Source organism: Hyla sarda, chromosome 1, assembly GCF_029499605.1.
Source record: "Hyla sarda isolate aHylSar1 chromosome 1, aHylSar1.hap1, whole genome shotgun sequence".
In the NCBI taxonomy this organism is placed as follows: Eukaryota; Metazoa; Chordata; class Amphibia; order Anura; family Hylidae; genus Hyla; species Hyla sarda.
Window position 1 is genome coordinate 216,034,786 of NC_079189.1, and position 26,660 is coordinate 216,061,445.

Here is a 26,660-nt window from a genome sequence, read left to right on the forward strand (position 1 = left end):
CTCCAACATCTTAGCGCGTCCTGAATGTAGTGTGTCGCTATCTTATGACGTCTTTCCTACGTCACGCGGCCGAATAGCATCAAGATGGCGGCGTCTGTGAGACAGGATCTGACCCAGCTGATGAGCTCTAGCGGGTCTCACAAGGACCTAGCTGGGAAGTGAGTGGAGGATGTGTGTTAGTGTGTACGGGCACTGAGTGAGGTGTCTGCAGGGCCTTTCCAGCAGTGTCATAGGGCAGTATCACAGAGAATAGCCAGGCTACGTGCCTCCTATAGACTGGAGTGCAGCGGCTCATGTCAGTATTGACGCTGTTTGCAGTCACGTGATGGAAAAAGAGCTGACTCTACATGTATATGTAATGTATATAGCCACACTCATACTTCCATGTCTGTAAATGTGTCCTGTGCTTAGGCTTTACACATAGGGGGAGATTTAGCAAAATCTGTGAGGAGGAATAGTTGACCAGTTGCCCATAGCAACCAATCAGATTGCTTCTTTCATTTTGCAGAGGCCTTTTAAGGGTACGTTCACACGGAAGCACATACACAGCGTATTTGACGCCACAGATATGCTGTCAGCACACACAGTTAGAGGAGTACTATGGTGCACAATTCTTTTAGCCCAAAATGTTCCCTGCGGCTGTACCTTTCTATCAATGTCCTTCTTTCAGAAGTCTGTCTGGCTGTTTTCCCGCTGCAGCACCGAAAATTTCCTGGTTCTTCCGGGTTATGGTGGTGTGGAGGATGACGTAAAAATCGTCATCCCCCTTGCTCCAGCTTCCAGTCCTTCTCACCCCCTCCTCTACCGCATCCTTTCCCCTCCCTAGTAATTATATTAAACCTGCCCCCTTTGAAACATTACACATTGAAATCATGTGTAACTTGTTTGAAGAATATCCCTCTTAGTTATGGCAGCGTAACTCACCGGGATATCATTGGCCATGAGTGGTCACATGTTCGGTCCCGGGGAAATGCTGAGTGCGCCGGCGCGCTCAGCTTCATGTGATAGGCTGGAGGAATTCAGTCATTTGTGCAGTCCAGCCAATGACGGCTGCGCAAACGAGGAATATATGAATATGTAAAATATGGGAGCGGGGAGGATCTTTACAATGATGTCGTTTCGTTACGAAGATGGCCGCGGCAGGCTGAATACAGGGGAACGAAATTCATAATTGTGAGATACTGGCTGCACTTCCGGTTTTCCGAAAAGTCGTATAAGCGTGCAGTTAGCGCAACGGAGGTAATTTAGGTTATTATATAACTTTGGGCTAGCTTTACAATGTGCAAGAAATATTTTGCTCCAGAGTACTCCTTTAAGGCAGAGAGAACCCCCCTGCTGCTGTAGCTGTATGTGTCTGCTTGTGACTGCACAGATACGAGCTGTATATCCGCTTGTGACTGCACAGATACGAGCTGTATATCCGCTTGTGACTGCACAGATACGAGCTGTATATCCGCTTGTGACTGCACAGGTACGAGCTGTATATCCGCTTGTGACTGCACAGGTACGAGCTGTATATCCGCTTGTGACTGCACAGGTACGAGCTGTATATCCGCTTGTGACTGCACAGGTACGAGCTGTATATCCGCTTGTGACTGCACAGGTACGAGCTGTATATCCGCTTGTGACTGCACAGGTACGAGCTGTATATCCGCTTGTGACTGCACAGGTACGAGCTGTATATCCGCTTGTGACTGCACAGGTACGAGCTGTATATCCGCTTGTGACTGCACAGGTACGAGCTGTATATCCGCTTGTGACTGCACAGGTACGAGCTGTATATCCGCTTGTGACTGCACAGGTACGAGCTGTATATCCGCTTGTGACTGCACAGGTACGAGCTGTATATCCGCTTGTGACTGCACAGGTACGAGCTGTATATCCGCTTGTGACTGCACAGGTACGAGCTGTATATCCGCTTGTGACTGCACAGGTACGAGCTGTATATCCGCTTGTGACTGCACAGGTACGAGCTGTATATCCGCTTGTGACTGCACAGGTACGAGCTGTATATCCGCTTGTGACTGCACAGGTACGAGCTGTATATCCGCTTGTGACTGCACAGGTACGAGCTGTATATCCGCTTGTGACTGCACAGGTACGAGCTGTATATCCGCTTGTGACTGCACAGGTACGAGCTGTATATCCGCTTGTGACTGCACAGGTACGAGCTGTATATCCGCTTGTGACTGCACAGGTACGAGCTGTATATCCGCTTGTGACTGCACAGGTACGAGCTGTATATCCGCTTGTGACTGCACAGGTACGAGCTGTATATCCGCTTGTGACTGCACAGGTACGAGCTGTATATCCGCTTGTGACTGCACAGGTACGAGCTGTATATCCGCTTGTGACTGCACAGGTACGAGCTGTATATCCGCTTGTGACTGCACAGGTACGAGCTGTATATCCGCTTGTGACTGCACAGGTACGAGCTGTATATCCGCTTGTGACTGCACAGGTACGAGCTGTATATCCGCTTGTGACTGCACAGGTACGAGCTGTATATCCGCTTGTGACTGCACAGGTACGAGCTGTATATCCGCTTGTGACTGCACAGGTACGAGCTGTATATCCGCTTGTGACTGCACAGGTACGAGCTGTATATCCGCTTGTGACTGCACAGGTACGAGCTGTATATCCGCTTGTGACTGCACAGGTACGAGCTGTATATCCGCTTGTGACTGCACAGGTACGAGCTGTATATCCGCTTGTGACTGCACAGGTACGAGCTGTATATCCGCTTGTGACTGCACAGGTACGAGCTGTATATCCGCTTGTGACTGCACAGGTACGAGCTGTATATCCGCTTGTGACTGCACAGGTACGAGCTGTATATCCGCTTGTGACTGCACAGGTACGAGCTGTATATCCGCTTGTGACTGCACAGGTACGAGCTGTATATCCGCTTGTGACTGCACAGGTACGAGCTGTATATCCGCTTGTGACTGCACAGGTACGAGCTGTATATCCGCTTGTGACTGCACAGGTACGAGCTGTATATCCGCTTGTGACTGCACAGGTACGAGCTGTATATCCGCTTGTGACTGCACAGGTACGAGCTGTATATCCGCTTGTGACTGCACAGGTACGAGCTGTATATCCGCTTGTGACTGCACAGGTACGAGCTGTATATCCGCTTGTGACTGCACAGGTACGAGCTGTATATCCGCTTGTGACTGCACAGGTACGAGCTGTATATCCGCTTGTGACTGCACAGGTACGAGCTGTATATCCGCTTGTGACTGCACAGGTACGAGCTGTATATCCGCTTGTGACTGCACAGGTACGAGCTGTATATCCGCTTGTGACTGCACAGGTACGAGCTGTATATCCGCTTGTGACTGCACAGGTACGAGCTGTATATCCGCTTGTGACTGCACAGGTACGAGCTGTATATCCGCTTGTGACTGCACAGGTACGAGCTGTATATCCGCTTGTGACTGCACAGGTACGAGCTGTATATCCGCTTGTGACTGCACAGGTACGAGCTGTATATCCGCTTGTGACTGCACAGGTACGAGCTGTATATCCGCTTGTGACTGCACAGGTACGAGCTGTATATCCGCTTGTGACTGCACAGGTACGAGCTGTATATCCGCTTGTGACTGCACAGGTACGAGCTGTATATCCGCTTGTGACTGCACAGGTACGAGCTGTATATCCGCTTGTGACTGCACAGGTACGAGCTGTATATCCGCTTGTGACTGCACAGGTACGAGCTGTATATCCGCTTGTGACTGCACAGGTACGAGCTGTATATCCGCTTGTGACTGCACAGGTACGAGCTGTATATCCGCTTGTGACTGCACAGGTACGAGCTGTATATCCGCTTGTGACTGCACAGGTACGAGCTGTATATCCGCTTGTGACTGCACAGGTACGAGCTGTATATCCGCTTGTGACTGCACAGGTACGAGCTGTATATCCGCTTGTGACTGCACAGGTACGAGCTGTATATCCGCTTGTGACTGCACAGGTACGAGCTGTATATCCGCTTGTGACTGCACAGGTACGAGCTGTATATCCGCTTGTGACTGCACAGGTACGAGCTGTATATCCGCTTGTGACTGCACAGGTACGAGCTGTATATCCGCTTGTGACTGCACAGGTACGAGCTGTATATCCGCTTGTGACTGCACAGGTACGAGCTGTATATCCGCTTGTGACTGCACAGGTACGAGCTGTATATCCGCTTGTGACTGCACAGGTACGAGCTGTATATCCGCTTGTGACTGCACAGGTACGAGCTGTATATCCGCTTGTGACTGCACAGGTACGAGCTGTATATCCGCTTGTGACTGCACAGGTACGAGCTGTATATCCGCTTGTGACTGCACAGGTACGAGCTGTATATCCGCTTGTGACTGCACAGGTACGAGCTGTATATCCGCTTGTGACTGCACAGGTACGAGCTGTATATCCGCTTGTGACTGCACAGGTACAGGACTATGGCAGCAGCAGCAGGGAGCTGTCTCTGCCTTATCTCTGTGTGTACCGGCAGCGCATTCTTGGCGTCAAATACGCTGCCGATGCGCTCTCATGTGAACGTACCCTAATATTTGAAAGAAGCGATCTGGTTGCTATGGACAACTTTTCCTCTGCACAGGTTTTGCTAAGTCTCCCCCATAGTGCTCTCTTTGGACATGTCCCATAACAGTCCATAGAATTAAATTATGTAAATCAAGCATGTCAAACTCAAAGGCTAACATGGGCCAAAAAAAGCAAGGTTTAAGTTTGTGTGCCACATCCAAAAAAGGACGTAGTAACGCCGGCCCTTGAATTCTGGGAGCGTGACGTGAGCGAATGTCAATACGAGGCCCCCACATTAGGTTGGCAGTATAGTCCCCCCCCCCCCCACATTAGGTTGGCAGTATAGTTCCCCCCCTCCCCCCACATTAGGTTAGCAGTATAGTCCCCCCCCACATTAGGTTGGCAGTATAGTCCCCCCCCCCACATTAGGTTGGCAGTATAGTCCCCCCCCCACACATTAGGTTGGCAGTATAGTCCCCCGTCCCCCCCACATTAGGTTGGCAACATTAGGTTGGCAGTATAGTTCCCCCCCCCACCACCATTTTGGTTGGCAGTATAGTTCCCCCCCCCCCCCACATTAGTTTGGCAGTATAGTTCCCCCCCCCCCCCATTAGGTTGGCAGTATAGTTCCCCCCCCCCCCCACATTAGGTTGGCAGTATAGTTCCCCCCCACATTAGGTTGGCAGTATTGTCCCCCTCCCCCCACATTAGGTTGGCAGTATTGTCCCCCTCCCCCCACATTAGGTTGGCAGTATTGTCCCCCTCCCCCCACATTAGGTAGGCAGTATTGTTCTCCCCCCCCCCCCCATTAGGTTGGCAGTATTGTCCCCCCCCCACATTAGGTTGGCAGTATTGTTCCCCCCCCCCCCCCATGTTAGGTTGGCAGTATTGTCCCCCCCCCCCCCCCCCCCCCCACACACACACACACACACACACACATTAGGTTGGCAGTATTGTCCCCCCCACATTAGGTTGGCAGTATTGTTCCCCCCCCCCCATTAGGTTGGCAGTATAGTTCCCCCCACATTAGGTTGGCAGTATAGTTCCCCCCACATTAGGTTGGCAGTATAGTTCCCCCCACATTAGGTTGGCAGTATAGTTCCCCCCACAGACATACAGCCTCCAGCCATATACAGTGTATGCCTGTGTACTGCCCCACTTCAGTGCTCTGACCACCACTCCTCCGGTCCGGCCATAGCAGTAGGTCCCAGGACCGTAGGAGCGGTGGTCTGAGCACCGAAGCTAACGTGCCGCTGGTCACTTACCATGCTGGCCAGCGCGCGTCGTCCACCTCCATGTTCCGCTCCTCCGCGCCTCCGTTGCTATGGGTGCACGCATGGGACATCGGTGACGTCCCGGCGTGCGCCATCTCCCGGCGGCCCCTGCATTTTTTAACTCAACGTGGGGCCGCTGAGAGTTGACGGGGGCATCCCTGTGTCCCGAAAACATCTTTCGGGACACAGGGATATCCTTAATAGTGATGGGGGGATCTGCCACTGCAGGGCAAGCATCGGCTCTGCTCGGGCTGCAAAGATATTCATTGTGGGTCGCATGTTTGACACCCATGATGTAAAAGCTGCCCTCCCCTTCAGGATAGAACAGAATGCAAGTGAATAAACATTGGTTTCCCTGCAGCTTCTGAGATCATTACTTGGGGTTAATGTTGGAAAAAAATGCTGCACAAATCTGCCCACCAGCTCCTGTAAAAACTCCTGAATACCGATCTGCCTCTCTGCACTGACATCCCTCACCACCGCCATGAAGATGGCCCCACTTCTAGATTCCGCAAGAACCCCTTTAATAGCACACTTCTAGTTCATGTTTTCAACCATGAAATGTAAACCTGTCCATTATAAACTACATGCACCACTCACTTCATGCGCTGTCTGTAGTTTTTATCGGTACCATTTTTGTTTTGATGGGACTTTTTGATAGCTTTTTATTAATATTTTTATGGTATATGAAGTAGGGATTGGCCGATATTGTCGGACGATATTCACGATTTTGGACATTATCGGCATCGGCAATTACCTTGCCGATATGCCGATAATGCCCCGGCCCTGCATCCCCAGCCAGAGACCACCGCCGCCGCTGCCCCATTGCCTCCCCCATCCCCAGTTTTATAATTACCTGTTCCCGGGGCCCAGGGTCCACGCTACTTCTGGCTCCTGAGACGTCCTGCGCGCTGCACAATGACAAGTGACGTCCTCAGCGCGACGTCACCGTCAGTGCGCTCAGGACGCTGCCGGAGCCACAAGTAGCGCGGACCCCGGGAACAGGTAATTATAAAACCGGGATGGGGGAGGCAATGGGGCAGCGGTGGTGGTTGGACTAGGGAGGACTCCAGGGGGAGAGAAGTGGGTGGCGGCGGTCTCTCGCCCCGCAAAAGGCGCTATAGTTCATTGATTTAAAGCACCTGCATTAAATCATAGATCTGCAGCGGCTTCTGCGGGGCCGGGTGGGGGGAAATAGCCAATAGGTTATACCGGAATATCGGTATAAGTTATCGGCTATCAGCCTGAAAGGTCACAGATTATCGATATCGGTCGATCCCTAATATGAAGTGACCAAAAATGCACAATTTTGTAATTTGGTATTTTTTTACATGCACGCCATCAACCGTGCAGTTTAGCTAACCTTATATTTTAATAGTTTGGACATTTACGCACGCGGCGGTACCACATATGATTATTTTTATTCTTTATTACATTATTTTATTTAAAAAATGGGGAAAAGGGGGGATGATTTAAACTTTTAATAGGGAAGGGGGTTAATGAACTTTTATTTAACCCCTTAAGGACCGGAGGTTTTTCCGTTTTTGCATTTTCGTTTTTTGCTCCTTGCCTTTAAAAAATCATAACTCTTTCAAATTTACACCTAAAAATCCATATGATGGCTTATTTTTTGCGCCACCAATTCTACTTTGTAATGACGTCAGTCATTTTGCCCAAAAATCTATGGTGAAGCGGGAAAAAAAATCATTGTGCGACAAAATTTAAAAAAAAAACGCTGTTTTGTAACTTTTGGGGGCTTCCGTTTCTACGTAGTACATTTTTCGGTAAAAATGACACCTGATATGTATTCTGTAGGTCCATACGATTAAAATGATACCCTACTTATATAGGTTTGATTTTGTCGGACTTCTGGAAAAAATCATAACTACATGCAGGAAAATTAATACGTTTAAAATTCTCATCTTCTGACCCCTATAACTTTTTTATTTTTCCGTGTATGGGGCGGTATGAGGGCTCATTTTTTGCGCCGTGATCTGAAGTTTTTAGCGGTACCATTTTTGCATTGATAGGACTTATTGATCGCTTTTTATTCATTTTTTCATGATATAAAAAGTGACCAAAAATGCACTATTTTGGACTTTGGAATTTTTTTGCGCGCACGCCATTGACCGTGCGGTTTAATTAACGATATATTTTTATAATTCGGACATTTCCGCACGCGGCGATACCATTTATGTTTATTTTTATTTTTATTTACACTGTGTTTTTTCTTTTATGGGAAAAGGGGGGTGATTCAAACTTTTAATAGGGAAGGGGTTAAATGATGTTTATTCACTTTTTTTTTGCACTTTTTTTTTGCAGTGTTATAGGTCCCATAGGGACCTATAACACTGCACACACTGATCTTTTACATTGATCACTGGTTTCTCATAAGAAACCAGTGATCGATGATTCTGCCGCATGACTGCTCATGCCTGGATCTCAGGCACTGAGCAGTCATTCGGCGATCGGACAGCGAGGAGGCAGGTAGGGGCCCTCCCGCTGTCCTGTCAGCTGTTCGGGATGCCGCGATTTCACCGCGGCTATCCCGAACAGCCCACTGAGCTAGCCGGCATGCTTTCGGTTTCACTTTAGACGCGGCGTTCAACTTTGAACGCCGCGTCTAAAGGGTTAATAGCGCGCGGCACAGCGATCAATGCCGCGCGCTATTAGCCACGGGTCCCGGCCGTTGTTAGAGGCCGGGCCCGACCCGCTATGACGCGGGGCCACGCCGTGGCCCCGCGTTATAGATCGGGAGTGGACACATGACGTTCCAGTACGTCATGTGTCCTTAAGGGGTTAAAAAAAAAAAATTTTTTTTTTTAACATGCAGTCTTCTGATTGCATACACAGGCATGGAGCAGTAGATCGCCAATCGGACGATGGAGAGGCAGGTGATGACCCTCCCGTCATCTGGTAAGCTGATCGGGACATTGCGATTTTGTCGCAATAGTCCCGATCAGCTCTGCTGAGCTGCCGGGATTCTCTTACTTTCGCGTTAGATGCCGCAATCAACTTTGATGCCGGGCAACGGCCTGATCGGGACCCACCGGGTTTAACCCGTTCTCCGCCGGTGAGAACGGTTTAAACCTGTTATTCTGGACCAGGGCGTACAGATACACCCTGAGTCCTTAAGGATCGGGATGCAGGACGTATGCATACGCCCTGCGTCCCCAAGAGGTTGTTAGCTTTCAATCCACTCTAGGGTCATACAGCCGTATGTGTGGTGAAGATGTAGGAGATCTGGGTTTTGAGGTTAAAATCCAGTCTATTTAGAAGGTCGCTTTTTTTTAATAAAATCAGAAAACCCCATATAGCAGACTCCTTAAGGGTTTTATTCATGAATACAGACCCAGTTTTTAAAAAGCCATATGGACAGCAGTTTTTCTGGTAGTTTTGCAGAAAAAAATGGATCGATGGCTTGTCCACATCATAGACTATCAATAGCTGATATGCAGTAACTCCACAAATCAGCTGTTCAGCAGAGCCGTTGGGTCCAGTAAACAATGAACAAGACCGGAAACCTTGGCTCCATACGCTGGTGGCATTGGATTACTTCAGCTTGGCTCCCATTAAAGGAAAACTGTCGGCCTGTCCACCCACACTAAACCCAATACACTGGGTTATAGTGTGAACAGGAGTCCAACGAGGGGTCACTTACTTAAATATGTTCAGTAGGTCCTGAGATATGTCCCCCAGAAGTTCCTCTGCTAAAATGTGAATTGTGTACAGGGGGGGGGCGGGGCTACGCCCACTCAGTTTGCATATTCATTGTCTGTGACTCCACATCCTAGTGAAGTGGAGTCATAGACAATGAATATGTACATTGGGCGGGCGCAGCCCCGCCTCCTGCATGTTATTCACTGAATTCAGCAGAGGATCTTCTGGGGGACAAATCTCAGGACCTACAGAACATATTTAGGTAATTGACCCCTCATTGGACTCCTGTTCACCCACACTATAGCCCAGTATATTAGGTTAGTGTGGGTGAACAGGCTGACAGTTTTCCTTTAAGGTGAATGAAAACTTAGCTGTGGTAGCCTGTCTCTACACAATGTACAGAGCCAACTGCTTCAGCTTTGTTCCCTTATGTTTACAGGCTCCATGGTTCTGGCAAACTAACTGGTGGAGTTGCCAAGTGTCAGACCCCCCCAGTGTTCAGTCTAGGGGACTGCCAGCAAATCTTGGGAAAGCCTTGTGCTATGAAGTTGCTAGGAGATTTAAAAGAAAACTGTTAGCGAGTTCACCCACACTAAACCCAATACACTGGGTTATAGTGTGGGTGAACATGAGTCCATACAGGGGTCACTTACTTGTCTGCCTCTACTGGCCACTGAGTTATGCCCTGATAAAGTTCCGCTGTTTGTCCCCAGCATCACGCTTTCAAGGCGGGGGGCCCCCGCCGGCCGCCTGCCTCTCCTGCGTCCTAAGCCCGCTCCCTTACTTAGCCTAATCATTATTTTGAACTCCACGTCTTAGTGATGTGGAGTCACGCGCCCCCTGAGCGCAGCGCTCTATCTGCAGAGCGCATGCGCTGAAGTTTTTACCCAGCTCTCACGTCCTGATGACGTGAAAGCTGTGCGTCGGGAGAGGCGCTCTGAGTAGCGTAACTGCGCATGCAGCAGCCCCTTGCTACCCGGAAATCGGGGGGGTATATGGTATCTCTAGATCTGAGAACCTCCAGAATCATTTCCACTCATATGTTAATGTCACATGCAGTTTTCTTTCTCATTTTTCAGATACCGTCAGATTTTGGAGAAAGCCCTTCAGCTTATTGGACCAGAGCAGCTTGAAGCCCTCAAAGCCTTTGTTGAAGCAAGTAAGATATAGTGTAAAATAAAACATTGTAACTTTACTACGTTACTATTATCTGGAGACTTAATGGCTTTTCAGTCATAATAAATATTTGATGTAATGCATTGAAGGTGATAGGTTACTTTAATAGGGGTCTTTCCACACCATTGATGACCTTTTCATTACTAACTATGTAACAGTATGCCTATCCTACTCTTAGCATTCAGTATATTGTTTGTGTTGTATTTTTTAATGGTGAGAAGTTTGTATTGTGAATGTACTATGAATGAGATCTCATCCTTTTTCTAGTGGTGAATGAGAATGTCAGTCTAGTGATTTCTCGCCAGCTGCTTACAGACTTTTGTACACATCTTCCAAGTCTGCCTGATGGTATTGCCAAGGAGATTTATCATTTCACCCTTGAAAAGATCCAGCCACGGGTCATTTCTTTTGAAGAGCAGGTGAGAAGGTGCACTGCCATGTAAAAATCACATATGCAGAGTACATCTGAAGTGCCAAATAGGTGGATGGTAATTTGATGGGATTGTTTACCTATAGGTTGCATCGATTAGACAGCACTTGGCATCCATTTATGAGAAGGAGGAAGACTGGAGGAATGCAGCACAAGTCTTAGTTGGGATACCATTGGAAACAGGACAGAAGTGAGAATATCATAATTTGTATTTATTTATAGTTTTCCAGGACTGATATTGACAGCCGTAGGATAGGCCATCAATAGCAGACTGATGAAGGTCTGACTCCTGGAACCCTGGCCTGCAGCTGATTTGTGGCTTTGGCCTCTTGTTTACCAGACACAGCTCATCCCATTTACAAGAGCATCTCCTGATCAGCAGGGGTGCCAGGAGCTGGTCATATTGGTGGCCTGTGCTACAGATAGCTTTACACTTTTAAGTGTTTCTGTTACAAAAAACTTTTCACCTGTCACCCTGAACACCCAGAACCCAACCGATGAAAACTTTAGACATGTCTGTGTAATGTGTCAAAAGTTACATAAACCCTTAAGGCAGCAGTTTTTAATTTGTTCCTCCTCACTTTTTAATAGCCATAACTCTTAATAGGGCCATGTTTTATGCAGGACCTACTGTACTTTAAACAAACAACAAAAAACGTGGTCTCAAATGGCTGGAGGTGCTCAACCCCAAATGCGGTTGTGCATTTATACTGGGGGAGCAGATCCTGCCCTTGTGGTCCGTTGCTAAGGGCGATCCCCAGCATAAAAATGCATACAATGGAGGATGCCTGCAGCGGACTACAAGTGCCACAATAGAATCCTACACCAGATAAACGGTGTGGATGTGTAACAATTAGAATACAATACAGGAATATCGGTGCACTACTGTGGTAGATGTAAACAATACATTGGCTATCCCTCAACACTGATGTTAAAATTGAGACATTCGCCAGTGTATCCTTATATGAAGGACACACCAGAGCCCGCACACCAACGCCAAGGTTTCTCAAATTGGTGCGAGACCTACGCTAATTCTACCTGTGCTTGATAAGCAAAACAGGGGCCAGTGGGCAATTACGGCAGCATTCGGTTGACTCACAACTTCCTCCCAGATACCCTCCAGCGTGACTGAGCACACATGCAATGGGAGGAGGGAGGCAAGCTGCAAGCCCCACCTGAGCTGGCTAATATGGGTGCCTGGCCTCACAGGTGCTACCTTAATGCTGCCTTGTAGATATTCAAGGCGCATTAATTTTGGAGTTTACACACCTCCAAATATAAAATTTAAACAAACAACAAAAAACGTGGTCTCAAATGGCTGGAGGTGCTCAACCCCAAATGCGGTTGTGCATTTATACTGGGGGAGCAGATCCTGCCCTTGTAGTCCATTGCTAAGGGCGATCCCCAGCATAAAAATGCATACAATGGAGGATGCCTGCAGCGGACTACAAGTGGCACAATAGAATCCTACACCAGATAAACGGTGTGGATGTGTAACAATTAGAATACAATACAGGAATATCGGTACACTACTGTACTTTGTAATGAGATCACTAATTTTACTATAAAATCTACAGCAAAGGCAAAAAAAAAATTGGGTAGAGGGGGAAAAATTGAAGAACAAAAAGCATAGCATTGATTTATGTTATGGGCGCCCTGCTTGTCTAGCTTGCTGAAGCAGACTGTTACTAGAGCACCAATCAGAGGTCATGGAGACAAATAAGGGGCCGAGATTACCCCATGGAGGTCCTGAAGCCACCAGCACATGTAATTTTAACTTTTAAGATGCTGCAATCGACTTTGTGCGATCTAAAGGGTTAATGCCTGATTGGCAATGTCCTACATTAGTGGTGAAGCTGCTGATAGTAGGCATTACTCACCGGCTTTGAAGCAAGCTCAATTCCTGCGCTCACTTGAAAATCCCTTAGCGAGCGCAGGGTGTAAATGCACATTCTGCATCCATAAGGTGTTAAAGTGGCGAACGCTTTAAATTCAGCTGTGCCTCCTGACTCTTCCTCACAGCAGATGTCTGTGGAGGGAGAAGGATCTTTTATGTTGAAACCTAAAATGCCCCTTGTCTCCCTCAACATCTGTTGTTTGGCAGTGGTTGGTGGCTTATCTTTCTGCAAAAAGGGCAGCTGGTCTATAGTCCCCCCCAAAATGTACCTTGTCTGAATATTATGTTTTCCTAAAGGCAGTACAATGTTGACTATAAACTGGAAACCTACCTAAAGATTGCCCGACTATACTTGGAGGACGATGACCCAGTACAAGCTGAAGCATACATTAACCGAGCCTCCTTGCTACAGAATGAGTCAACCAATGAGCAGCTACAAATCCACTACAAGGTAATACTATGAGAAAATCCAGAAATATCAAATTCTGTTAGAATCTCCTTTGCCTAGGAGAAAGCAGATCTGTGCTTATGAACATTCCATTTTGTTCACAGAACTGTGCAGTTGATACATTTCTTCTATCTAGGTTTGCTATGCCCGGGTACTAGACTACAGAAGGAAATTCATAGAGGCTGCGCAGAGGTACAATGAACTCTCATACAAAAACATAGTGCATGAGACAGAGCGGATGGAAGCACTTAAGCATGCATTGCATTGTACCATCCTTGCCTCTGCAGGTAAGCAATGTGAAAAATAGTATATTACATCTCTACGTTCAGTACCCTAATAATTCAGTGAGTAATTCCCCCTTTATTAGCAATAGTGATAAGTAACTACTAGGTTACCTGCTTGCCTATTCATGGATCAACTAAACAGGCAACATTTGACAGTAGCTGTTCCATTGACATGTATTGTATGGTTTCTGGACATGCTCTGTTTGCAGAGGTTATTGTTCAGGGAGGGGTAGGATGAGCTGTGAACATCATCTGTTGTCTTATCCCTCTACTGGTGTCACTTTTTACTGTAATCCTGTCTGTGATGATAAAGAGGGCACAGATGGAAGGTGATCTGTACAGAACAGGAAGTCTCAGCTTAGTTTTAGGTTTAGTGACCAGAATAAAAAAATTCTAGATTTCAGGAATATTATAAAATATAGCTAGTAAAATGGAAAATAAAATTTTAGGTTTAAACAATAGGTCATTGTTTATTGACCTATTGTTTGAATCATCCCCTGCTGTGTTAACCACACCATGAAATATTACAATTTATAGACTGGCCTTTTGAAGCATTTGTATTTCACAGTGAGAATTGCAGCTACTCAACCGGATTTGTACAAAAGCTGATCATGTCCTATATTTATTCACAGGTCAGCAACGTTCCCGAATGTTGGCAACACTGTTCAAAGATGAGCGATGCCAACAGCTTGCTGCCTATGGAATTCTGGAGAAGATGTACCTTGACAGAATCATCCGAGGAAACCAACTGCAAGAGTTCGCTGCTATGCTCATGCCACATCAGAAAGCAACTACTGGTGATGGTAAGATAACCGTTCCGAGTATGTCGGACTAATATTGTGATTCCCGGTGACCTTTTGGCACTTGTGTCTGTATTATAGTAACAATGACACAAGTAAATAGAGAAACATATTCTAGGGATTCTGTGAGCTATGCACATCAATCAGTCATAGCAGGGAAAGGTGCATCCTGTAGCTCAGCACAACACTAGAGATTACAATTTACAGATTCCATTTAAAGGGATTATATGCGTTTTTATTACGGATGGTGTATTCTCCTGATCAGTATCGATATTAGATCGGCGGGGGTTTAATTCCCGGCACCTGCACTAATCACCTCTTCCATGTTTACTGTTGCTTGTTCTTTCCATCACTTTACCTTCTTTACTTGAATGGGACAGTGCAGCAGTTCACTGCACCACTACTAAAAGTATGTTAGTGGAAAGGATGAGCAGTTGTAAGTATTGAAGAGGCAGCAGTGCTTTCAAAAAAGAAGCATCTCCTTTAAACACCTGATTGTTAAATAGTGCAGCCTTAGAATACTTATACCCTATCTGCCGAATGGGGGATAATTGTCTGACCGTGGGGGGGGGGTCTGAACACTGGGACCCCCCCTTCAATCTCCTGTACGGGGCCCCGGCTCTTTCTATGTAGGAGGCGCGTTTACCGCAGCATGATGCCACGGCACGCATCTCTATAGGAGAAGAGTAAATGCAGCATTCATGCATCCCGCCTCTCCCATAAAGCTGAACGTAGGGGGCGTGTCTGTGGACCTCTTAGTGAGGTCGATAACACAAGGTCGATAGCACAAGTTCTGGGTCCCCGTACAGGAGATTGTGGGGGTCCCAGTGGTCAGACCCCCGCGATCAGACACTGTTTTTTTATCAGTTGGGGTCTGTGTATTCAGACCCTGACTGATTACTAGAATGAGCAGGAAGAGAGGAGTGCAGAAACATGCTTCTCTTCCTGCTCTGTGTCTGAGAACTGGGTGCCCCATAGATTTGCATTATGAGTCTGACCAGATGTCGTGATACAGAGCCTGGAGAGAACGCATTAAGCATGCACTTCTCCTGGCTCATTCTCACGATCGGTCAGGGTCTGAACATTCAAAACATTTGGCTTTATGACAGATCAAAATTCTTTTTTTTTTGTAAATGACAGTGCCCATTTAACTCTTTACAAACCATTGATTAAAGGTGGCAATGGGCCTTAGAAAACTGTCGGCCAGACCACCATTCCCCTAAGGTCCTCTTGTTTAGAGAATAAATTACTGCCTGGCATTTCAGGTGGCAACGTATCTCCCTTTAGAACAAAAGGATTAGGCATGTTAAAGTTCTAAAGTTTGAACCCCTACAAACACATTAGATTATCGGCCATTCCCAATGAAATTGACTGGTTTGGCCAATGTTTGTCTAATATGTATGGACAACTTGTTTTTTTTTTTTTCTTTTTTTTTTTTTTTTTTTTTAAATCTTATAAATGTATACAGTAATTGTGCCTTGTTCATATGTGTTACCCAACCAAGGTGCCCAAAGCCATTTTAGAACTAAAACTTCTAGCATGCCTGGCCAGCCTTTGGCTGGAGGCACCCTGGTTGGGAAACTGGTTTAAATGATGCAGTTATACAAAGTCCATTTACATAACACAAAAAGGCTTTAGTCCCATAAGCCATTTCCTTTTTTTTTTTTTCTTATGTAAGGTTCAAGTATCTTGGACAGAGCGGTCATAGAACATAATTTGCTATCAGCAAGCAAACTGTACAACAATATTACATTTGAGGAGCTTGGTGCATTACTAGAAATTCCTGCTGCCAAGGTAATTTGCAATTTTCTGGCTCATTGATATCTACACGTGAATTTTAAATTCTGTTTTGACATCTTGTAAGGGTTAAAGTCACAAATGATGGTTGATATGCACTATGTTCTGTATTATACAGGCAGAAAAGATAGCATCTCAGATGATCACTGAGGGCCGAATGAATGGATTCATCGATCAGATTGATGGCATTGTCCACTTTGAGAGTAAGTTTGCATGCTTACTAACATGGCTTCAAAGAAAAACTTACTAGCAATGTCTGCATGACTTTCGCAGATGTTAGATTTGCAGCTCAGCTCTTCTGACCTATATAGATAGTCATGGATGTAAATGTTGGCACCCCTGAAATTTTTCAAGAAAATGAAGTGTTTCTCAATTAAAAGGATTTTAGTAACACATGTTTTGCTATACACATGTTTATTCCCTTTGTGTGTATTGGAACTAAACCAAAAAAGGGAGGAAAAAAGCTAATTGGACATCATTTTGTCCAGCCCATTTTTGGAGTTTGGTGTGACATTATTGGCACCCCTAACTTAATATTTGGTTGCACACCCTTTGGAAAAAATAACTGAAATCAGTTGCTTCTTATAACCATCAATAAGCTTCTTACACCTCTCAGCCGGAATGTTGGACCACTCTTCCTTTTCAAACTGCTCCAGGCCCCTCTTATTGGAAGGGCGCCTTTTCCCAACAGCAATTTTAAGATCTCTACACAGGTGTTCAATAGGATCTGGACTCATTGCTGACCACTTCAGAACTCTCCGGCGCTTTGGCGCCATCGATTTCTGGGTGCTTTTTGACGTATGTTTGGGGTCATTGTCCTGCTGGCAGACCCAAGATTTCTGATGCAAACCCATCTTTCTGACACAGGGCTGTACAGTGTGACCCAAAATCTGTTGGTAATCCTCAGATTTCATGATTGCTTCACACAATCAAGGCACCCAGTGCCAGAGTCAGCAAAACAACCCCAAAACATAATTGAACCTCCACCATATTTCACTGTAGGTACTGGTACTGTGTTCTTTTATTTGTAGACCTCATTCCATTTTCGGTAAACAGTAGAGGGATGTGCTTTACCAAAAAGCTCTATCTTGGTCTCATCTGTCCACAAGACTTTTTTTCCCTGAAGGATTTCGGCTTACTCAAGTTCATTTTGGCAAAATGTAGTCTTACTTTTTTATGTCTCTGTGTCAGCAGTGGGGTCCTCCTGGGTCTGATGCCATAGCGTTTCATTTCATTTAAATGTTGAAGGATAGTTCGCACTGAGACTGATGCTCCCTGAGCCTGCAGGACAGCTTGAATATCTTTGGAACTTGTTTGGGGCTGATAATCTACCATCCGGTCTTTTCTGCGTTCACACCTTTCATAAATTTTTCTCTTCTGTCCATGCCCAGGGAGATTAGCTACAGTGCCATGGGTTGCAAACTTCTTGATAATTTTGCGCACTGTGGACAAAGGCAAATCTAGATCTCTGGAGATGGACTTGTAACCTTGAAATTGTTGATATTTTTCTACAATTTTGGTTCTCAAGTCCTCAGACAGTTCTGTTCTCCTCTTTCTGTTGTCCATGTTTAGTATAGTGCACGCACAGACACACAATGCAAAGATTAAGTGAACTTATATTGCCCACACCTGTTACTTTCCCCAGGTGAGTTTAACCTCTTAAGGACTCAGGGCGTACCTGTACGCCCTGCGCCTGGTCCCGGTAAATAAAGTGGGGTCACGCCGTGACCCTGCGTCATACCGGGTCGGTCCCGGCGGCTAATGATAGCCGGGACCCTGGGCTAATAGCATGCGGCACCGATCGTTGTGCCGTGCGCTATTAACCCTTTAGACACGGCAATCAAAGTTAATCGCCACAGCTAAAGTGAAAGTGAAAGCTTCCCGGCAGCTCAGTCTGGCTGATCAGGACCATCGCGATAAAATCCCCTCACCTGTCACAAAGGGAATAAACATGTGTATAGGAAAACGTGTTACTGCAATCCTTTTCTGTGAGAAATACTTCATTTTCTTGAAAAATTTCAGGGGTGCCAACATTTACGGCCATGACTGTAGATAGATATAGAGCTGGGTGCTCTCATGTATAAGGCCAGGGTTGCTGGTCCTTCACAATAGCCAACGGTGCTGAACAGTCTGTGGTTTATTCCATTGTGTGTGTGTGTATAATATATATATATATATATATATATATATATATATATATATATATATATTTATATTTATATTTATATTTGTTATGACTCGCTCTTGCAAATAAGGTGCGGTTGCAGTATAGAGGCAAGGAAAAAGTACTTTTCAAATCAAAGTTCAGTGTTTTTATTCACACTTGCCACACAGCAAACAGTCTTTATATGCAGAACCAAAGAAAACTTAACAAAAGTCTACCTGTATTCCTTAGGTGTTTGTTCACACCTGAGTCCATGCCATGCGGCATCAAGCAAGTCTTTTCCAGGCCTCCCGGCAGGCTGCTCACCAGCTTCCAAACTCTCAGGAAAGAACACTACTCTCAGCTCACTCTCTGGCAGTGTGAGCTGCAACTAGCAAATCCCCCTCAGCTGGTGAAGCAGGCTGCCTTTAAGGCCAACAAAAGGTGGCCTGGACTGTGGGGAATGACCCCCACCCTACACTTGGTCAATCCCAGTAAGAGCCATCCCGGATTGGCCTTCCAGCCATACTACGGCCATAGTGTCAGTCTGCATTGCAATACAGACACTGAATAATACCGGCTCTTACATCACCAAAGCCATTAGCCTTGGTGACACATATCGCCCATCCACCACGTTACCTTTCACCTTATCACTATATATAATATTAATATATATATGTGTTTCACAATCATGTACAAACGGCTAAAGATATTAACATGAAACTTGGCACACATGTTACTTATATGTCAACAACAAACATAGGATAGGTGATTTAACCCTTACTCACCCCCATTTGCCAGGGGAGGGGTTTATGTTTAAAGTCCCATACAAGTCTATGGGAAATATGTTACTGCATAGCTTCCAAATGGCTGGATATATTTAGATAATACTTGGTCACATGTTACTTATATGTCCACTTAAAATATAGGCTAGTTAATTTAACCCTTAACTACCCCCATTTGTGAGGGTCGGGTTTTTTGTTTAAAGTCCCATGCAAATCAGTGGGAAATGTATGATATATATATTATATACAAACAAGAATAAGTTGGCCAGAACATATTGATACCGAAATTACTGCATGGACCTGCCGGTGCATGCTGCTGGGCTGAATATACATAAACAGGAGAATACAGCAGCACACTGCTAGCACAAAGATACAGATAAAACATGAAATGCTATATTGCTACAATGCAAAAAATTTAAAAATTAGGTACTTAGCTCACAAATTGGCGGCCATATAGTGGGATGGTCCAAACTATTTGGCCGCCAAATTGTGAGCAAAGTACTTCATTTTTGCATTGTAGCAGTATAGCATTTCATGTTTTATCTGTATCTTTGTGCTAGCAGTGTGCTGCTGTATTCTCCTGTTTGTGTGTGTGTGTGTGTATGTATGTATGTATATGTATGTATGTATATATATATATATATGTATATATATATGTATGTGTATGTATGTATGTATGTATATATAATATATATATATACACACACACATGTAATATAAAATAATAAAATCCTCACAAAAGGCACCAGCACACATAGTGAAAAATATGCAGGGGTGTAACCAATAAACCCTAAAGTGTACAGATACTAAATAAGGGGTGGTAGGTATGCATTGGTTTGACCTTACACATGGGGGGACATTTATCATTGCATTTAGAGCTGTTTTGTTGTCTATTTTTGGCTCAGTGGGTTGTTTTGGTGCCTTTTGTGCAACTTTTCAAATAGACATTCTTCAGAATGTTGTCTTGCAGTTCACCATTTTATCTTTTTCACCATGCAGTGGTCACGTATTTATAAATTGCGACTTTAGTTACAATTCCCAAATTTTTGTGCAAAGAGCAATATCGAGGCACAAATCTACACCATCTATAAGGAGATGTGAAAACCCTTTACACTAAGGAAATCTACAAAGTACTGATAACACATCAAATTTATCATTGTCCTTGTGACTTTTTGATAAATTTGTTGCACATGTCAAAACCACTGTCAAAAAAGGGTGGAGAAAAACTACACTAGACATCCTCTAATAAATGTCAACCAAGGTATTTACTTTATAATGTGTGTGGCTTTGGTTTAACAATTTTATGTTACTCTTGACATATGTCCCTTCCTGGCGACACAGCACTTGCAATGTATTTTTCTGTGGTCCTCTGTTTGCTCCAAGTTTTCCTTGCACCTTGTTCTTTGGTATGTAGTGTCTCTACACCTTAGGGTCCATTGTTTATTGCTTATTATTCACTGTTGCTGGTGCCTTTTTGTGATTTTATGTGATGAATGTCAGTCTCTGCTTGTTAGATGCTGTGTGCTTTTGCTGCCTAGCAGGAGTCATGTCTGACCATATTTGTAGAGAGAGTAGAAATCGGTGCTGTCCGCAACAGCATACAGCGGTCATGTGCATAAAGGGCAAGGAGTAAAATGATTTTCTGGGATTATTAGTCTTTATGGCAACCAAAAAAACACCTAATTCACAAAGCCCTATGTAGAACGTTGTTAAAATTAAAACTGATGTACTTTGGGTTTTTTCCTCAGCTCGTGAGGCGTTACCTACGTGGGACAAACAGATCCAGTCATTATGTTTCCAAGTCAATAACCTCCTAGAAAAGATCAGCCAGACAGCACCAGAGTGGACTGCACAGGCCATGGAGGCTCAGATGGCCCAGTAAAGACCGTTTCTATGGATTTTTTTTTTTTTTTAATGCTTTAGTGTTATACAGTCAAACTGTGTGATAACAATGCACTTAGGGGACTTTATAAATATTCTTTTACCTTTAAACAACTGTTGGACATTGACAATTTGAGATTTTTCTAGTTCCTTAATGACGGAAAATATAGATTTTATTAAAGACAGGAGACGAACATTATGCAAATTCTTTCTTTACTACTTTGATAGCAGCACAGTAAGGGTTAATAAAAGTAACTGTTACAGAGAAAAAAATATGCAAAGTAGCTATCGGAGTAACAACCTTTATCGGAGTATCAGCTTTCAGCATAGGTAATAGCAGATGACCAAAGTCCTCTTTCTTTGATGCTGAGAAATACAGGAATACCAGAACGTAAAATTAACTGAAGAAAAAAATAACATCTGTAGTTCATAAAGAAATTTAATTGAAGAGTCAAAATGGAAACTGTGTTGAAATAAACAACGATGAATTGTAGAGAACCAAAGTCGGGTTAAAACGGGAGGGATAATGTTCGTCTCCTGTCTTTTAATAAAATCTATATTTTACATCAAGAAACTAGGAAAATCTAAAATGTTATTACAAGATCAGGAGACTTCACATTATGCAAGCTCAAAGCATAAACAATACTACTAATTAACAAAAGATACATAGTCAAATCAATACCATAGAAACGTGAGAGTCAGGGCAAAAAGAGAATGTTTTAAAGGTGGATTCAGATGACCAATCAGCTGCTTTAAGGATGTCAGATAAAGAAAAGAGTGATGGGAAAAATAAGATGTCAGAGGGGATGGAAAAATGTCTCCTAAGGGAATACTTTTGGATAAAATATTTAATAAATGCAATAATTGGGCAAAAATGCGAGGAGAGAGATGAACAAACGTCACTTATCTTTGGCGTAGCAGCAAAGAAAGTTATTACTGAAAGCTGATTGGTTGTTACTCAGATAGCTACTTTGCATATTTTTTTCTCTGTAACTGTTACTTTTATTAACCCTTACTGTGCTGCTATCGAAGTAGTAAAGAAATTAGCATAATGTGATGTCTCCTGATCTTGTAATAAAATTTGAATGCAGTCCTACAAATGAACAGCAGAGAACATATGTGTATAACATGGCACCAGTGTTTTAGTGGCATGCTCCTGAAATAAAGGAAATGTAAAATAAAATCTTGTCTATCCTGACTTGTTATTTTTTTTGTCAGATTGTCAGTGTATTATGTTTCTGAACCTCTGGATATACCATGTATGTCTGACAGTTGTAGGCCCTAGATCCAGCATGAGGGAGGAGCTCACATGTAAAAGTGGCTGTTCATCTTTGACTGTTGCAGTTGCACCTATAGCAGTGTTTCTTAACCAGGGTGCCTCATGCTGTTGCAAAACTACAACTCCCAGCATGGTTTTACTGACCAAACTACTACATGTGAACCCAGGCACAATGCAATTGCTAGAGCTAGAGATTGGTCATGAAGCCTGATGATCCTTTAGGAAGATGTAAAGGGGGAGGCATGAATCCCTCTAAACTAAATATGCGTGAACAGTATATTTTTATTTCCATCTGCCATGAATATGAATAGGTCCTCAGGCAGAGCCTTATTGGCTTTCATAGCTCCTCTCTGCTCCTAACAGTTGCAGCAAGTGCTTGGCCATACGTGGCAGCTGTTTCCGTCACAGCTGCAGCACCACTGAAATGGGTGGGTATGTGTATATGTATATATAATATATAACAAACAGAGAGAAGGCAAGCGGCACACCAGGATGTCTTGAAAGTGGAATCCAGGACTTTATTTCAATGAAGAAAACAGGTAGAGGGAGGACATAGATGCAAAACGGCAACAAGAACGGGCAACAATTGTTTCGCACAGCAATGTGCTTCTACTGGCCCCTGTCAGTACTGTACTATTGTGCGAAACAATTGTTGCCCGTTCTTGTTGCCGTTTTGCATCTATGTCCTATGGATATATATATATATATCCACAAAGAAAGATCGCTGCAGCACACAGGGGTAAATATCCAAGTAGTTTATTCCATTCCAACTTGGATATTTACCCCAGACTGCATTTTAGATACAGAGGTGCTGCTCAATATATATAGAAAGCCCAAAAATCACCGCACCAGTCAGGTCTTGGATCTTGAGAAAAGCTGGAAATTTTTATTCCCAAATAAAGCACTTTATTTGGGAATAAAGATTTCCAGCTTTTTTTCACAATCCAAGACCTGACTGGTGCGGTGATTTTTGGACTTGCTGTACTTTAATCCTGGGTTGGCAGCCTGGGCAATCACGTGCACAGAGGTCGATCCCCAGTGCTGTCTTACTCTTTGATATATAAACAATGCCAGTGCTGCACTGGCCTTGTTTATCGAGGCTGAAGAATTGGTGGACTTCATTCATATTACAGTTGCCTGCGCCCACTCATTTTTTCATTTAGTGCTGTTGTGAATATGTACATCTGCGTTAAGGGGTTTTATAAGGAATGTATCAGCAGAAAATGACTTATTGTTTAAAGGGGTATTCCAGGAATATTTTTTTTTTACTTGACTATGCTACAGGGGCTTTAAAGTTAGTGTAGTTCATAATATAGTGTCTGTACCTGTGTGTGATGGTTTTCTCACAATTCTTATGTGATTTTCACCCCAATATTTATTTTTACCAGCATACAAAATGACTGTTGTCTCAGATTTTTTCCCAGGTTGCAATGCTGCCAAGACCTGACTCACTAGTCAGCTGATGACAGGGAGCCTGTCTGCTTCAATGGGTGGAGTGAACGCTTGGTGGGAGAGGTCAATCTACCTCTAGTGCAACAGCTGTAGGCACCCTGATTGAAAACCACAGGTCTTTTGAATAGGATGCAGCTCATTTATGTTTCAATGGGTGGGGTGGCTAATGTGGGAGGGAGGAAAATGGAATTATGGGGTTTGTAGGCAAAAGAAGAAAAGTCAAACAGGAAATACCAGTTCACAAAAAGCTAGCCACAGTGTTATGGTAATCTCACAACATAGCCATTTAGCCCCAAGACAAGTGCAGATCCTTCCTAAGCAAGTCCATTACTGTCTGTCAGGTACGTACTAAAATCACCTTATGGTGGAGAATCCCTTTAAATCTAATTTTTATTTTCAAATTTTTTTTTTCAATAGTTTTTTTTTTCTTCGAATTTTCCATTTTATTATATATACTTATGTATAAAAATAATCCTGAAATCTTGCAATTTCCATTTTGACCACTAGGCCTAAAACGGACCTGTGACTTTCTCTTCTGTTGAGATCATTTCCCAGCAGATTCTTCCTTCTCACAGATATTTATAAGAGGTACACATAATAGATACAGTATATAGATAAGAGGTACACACAATAGCACAGATCAGCCTCCCTCCCTGTTGAATGAGCTCTAATCAAATGTTTACCGAGCACGCCCAGACCCTTTTCCATTCATGTGAATTGGGCAGCTTCAAGTATATTGCTGCCTATGTCCATGGGTCCTGCTGTAGAACGTATCTGTTAATGCTGTAGAAAACAGCTCAGGCAAGATGGAAGCCCCCATATTAATGCAGACAAAATTATAAATATAAAGAACTCTTTTGTATCTGGCTCTAATCAGTAAAAAAATAAAACTCGGGGATACATTTCCTTTTAATATTAGTGTATTGTTCTAAAAAAAAAAAATTTTTTACTTAAACATTTATTTAAAAAATATGTGCATTGTTTTAAAGTGTTTTGGGCTAACTGCTATGAATTTTCAGGACTGTAATGTTCAAATGCAACTTACAACACACAGACCAGTAACATGAAGTGGGATGATACAGTGATGTGGTAGTACAGTTCACAGACCAAAGTGAAGGTAAACATACAATCTACAAAATCTGTCAATCTGGAACAGTATATTGGATTCTCTATAAAGAACAGAAAATGTGGCATGGATATGAAAGCCAAAGCTGATTTAGATGTGAAGTTATGGTCCAGGGGTCCCAGAAATCTCATGTTAGGGCATATACAAAGTACAAACTTAACTGCCTCCATTAGAATACAGATGGTAATATAGCCATTAATATGTATGATGCAACATGTGAGTAAGGCTATGTTCACACACTAACCAAAAGCAGCAATCTGGTTTCTATGGGCAACTGCTCCACTTTTGATAAATCTCCCTCCTTGACTTTTTAGAAGTCTGGTCAGAGTAAGGCTATTCACAGTATTTTCAGAGCTCCCCTCCCTGCACAATGACCTCTGCACAGATCACAGAACATGCCTAGAAACATCTCCAAATGCTGTGTTTATAGAAAGCTCAGGCAGTATACACAAAAAATGTAAAGCATTTAGGTTTTATTCTCACAAACACAGAATCCGCTGTGGATTTGAAGTTGAAAAATCCACAAATTCAGATTTTAAACAACAATTTTACTGTATTTTTAAAAGAACAATAAGTATCTGGCAATAATAAACTCTAGGCCCTTTTAGAATGTTTGCTCATATTTTTAATAATTTTACATTGTACTATGTATATTATAAAATATTCCTGAAATCCTGCAGTTTTTAGTCTGACCACTAAGCCTAATAATAAAATGATCAAGCTATTCACATTAGGTGATGGTCAGAAATCAGTCTTCACCTTCAGATTACAGAGCATGCCTAAAATACTCTCCCTTAGAAGTGAATGGCCATTGCACATCTGAGAAAGGGGTGTTTTACACCCAGAAACTCATCATGTATGTGGCTTTATGTGTTCCAATAAATATATACTTTATTCTGCCCCTGGGATTTTTTTTTATACTGCTTCTCTTGGATAGAAGTCAATGGGTCAGCTCCAGATTGTCTCCTATAGTGCGTGTGGTTGCTGTAAAGCATATCTTTAAATGTTGCTAGCACAGCAGAAACTCCAGCAATATGGCTACCCCAAAATAAAAAAATAAAGAACATGTTTCAGTATCTGTCTCTAATCAGTAAAAAAAAAAAAAGTAGGTAACATTCCTAATTCCATAGAAACAAATAGGATCTGTCATTGTTAGTGAGACTTATCTAAAATTATCAGTATTATATGACCAATTTAGAACTGTTTCTTTATATGAATTGTAAGTGCAATATGTCCCTGTTAAAGGGGTACTCCACCCTAGACATCTTATCCCCTATCCAAAGGATAGAGGATAAGATGTCTGATCGCGGGGGTCCCGCCGCTGGGGACCCCCGCAATATAGCACGCAGCACTCACCTGTTACTGCTCCGGAAGCGCTGAAGGGTTTGGGTCCAGACCACGGGGACGGAAGATAGTGACGTCACGACTCCGCCCCCATGTGACATCATGCCCCACCCCACCCCCTCAATGCAAGTCTATGGGAGGGGGCGTGACAGCTGTCACGCCCCCTCCCATAGGCTTGCATTGAGGGGGCGGGGCGTGACTTCATGATCTTCCGTCCCCGTGGTTGGGAGCCAGACCCTCCAGCGCTTCCGGAGCAGTAACAGGTGGGTGCTGCATGCTATATTGTGGGAGTCCCCAGCGGCGGGACCCTCGCGGTCAGACATCTTATCCCCTATGCTTTGGATAGGGGAT

At 44.0% G+C, this 26,660-nt stretch overlaps 1 protein-coding gene across 1 annotated transcript; it reads left to right on the forward strand.

The window, feature by feature from the left end:
• COPS4 (COP9 signalosome subunit 4) lies at positions 1-22,313 on the forward strand. The gene is made up of 10 exons (XM_056568720.1): positions 1-158; positions 10,547-10,626; positions 10,911-11,062; positions 11,160-11,263; positions 13,268-13,421; positions 13,555-13,705; positions 14,335-14,505; positions 16,181-16,296; positions 16,418-16,502; positions 20,976-22,313. Exons 1-10 carry the CDS (start codon positions 85-87, stop codon positions 21,107-21,109), a joined length of 1,221 nt encoding a protein of 406 aa, XP_056424695.1. The 5' UTR covers positions 1-84; the 3' UTR covers positions 21,110-22,313.
• Positions 22,314-26,660: the final 4,347 nt, after the last annotated feature.

Bases quoted from the DNA above. Each gene is read 5' to 3' on its own strand.
- COPS4 (XM_056568720.1), top strand. From the start codon at position 85: ATGGCGGCGTCTGTGAGACAGGATCTGACCCAGCTGATGAGCTCTAGC. The intron at 10,627-10,910 runs GTAAGATATAGT...TCCTTTTTCTAG, and splicing joins CAAAGCCTTTGTTGAAGCAA to TGGTGAATGAGAATGTCAGT. The intron at 11,063-11,159 runs GTGAGAAGGTGC...GTTTACCTATAG, and splicing joins TCATTTCTTTTGAAGAGCAG to GTTGCATCGATTAGACAGCA.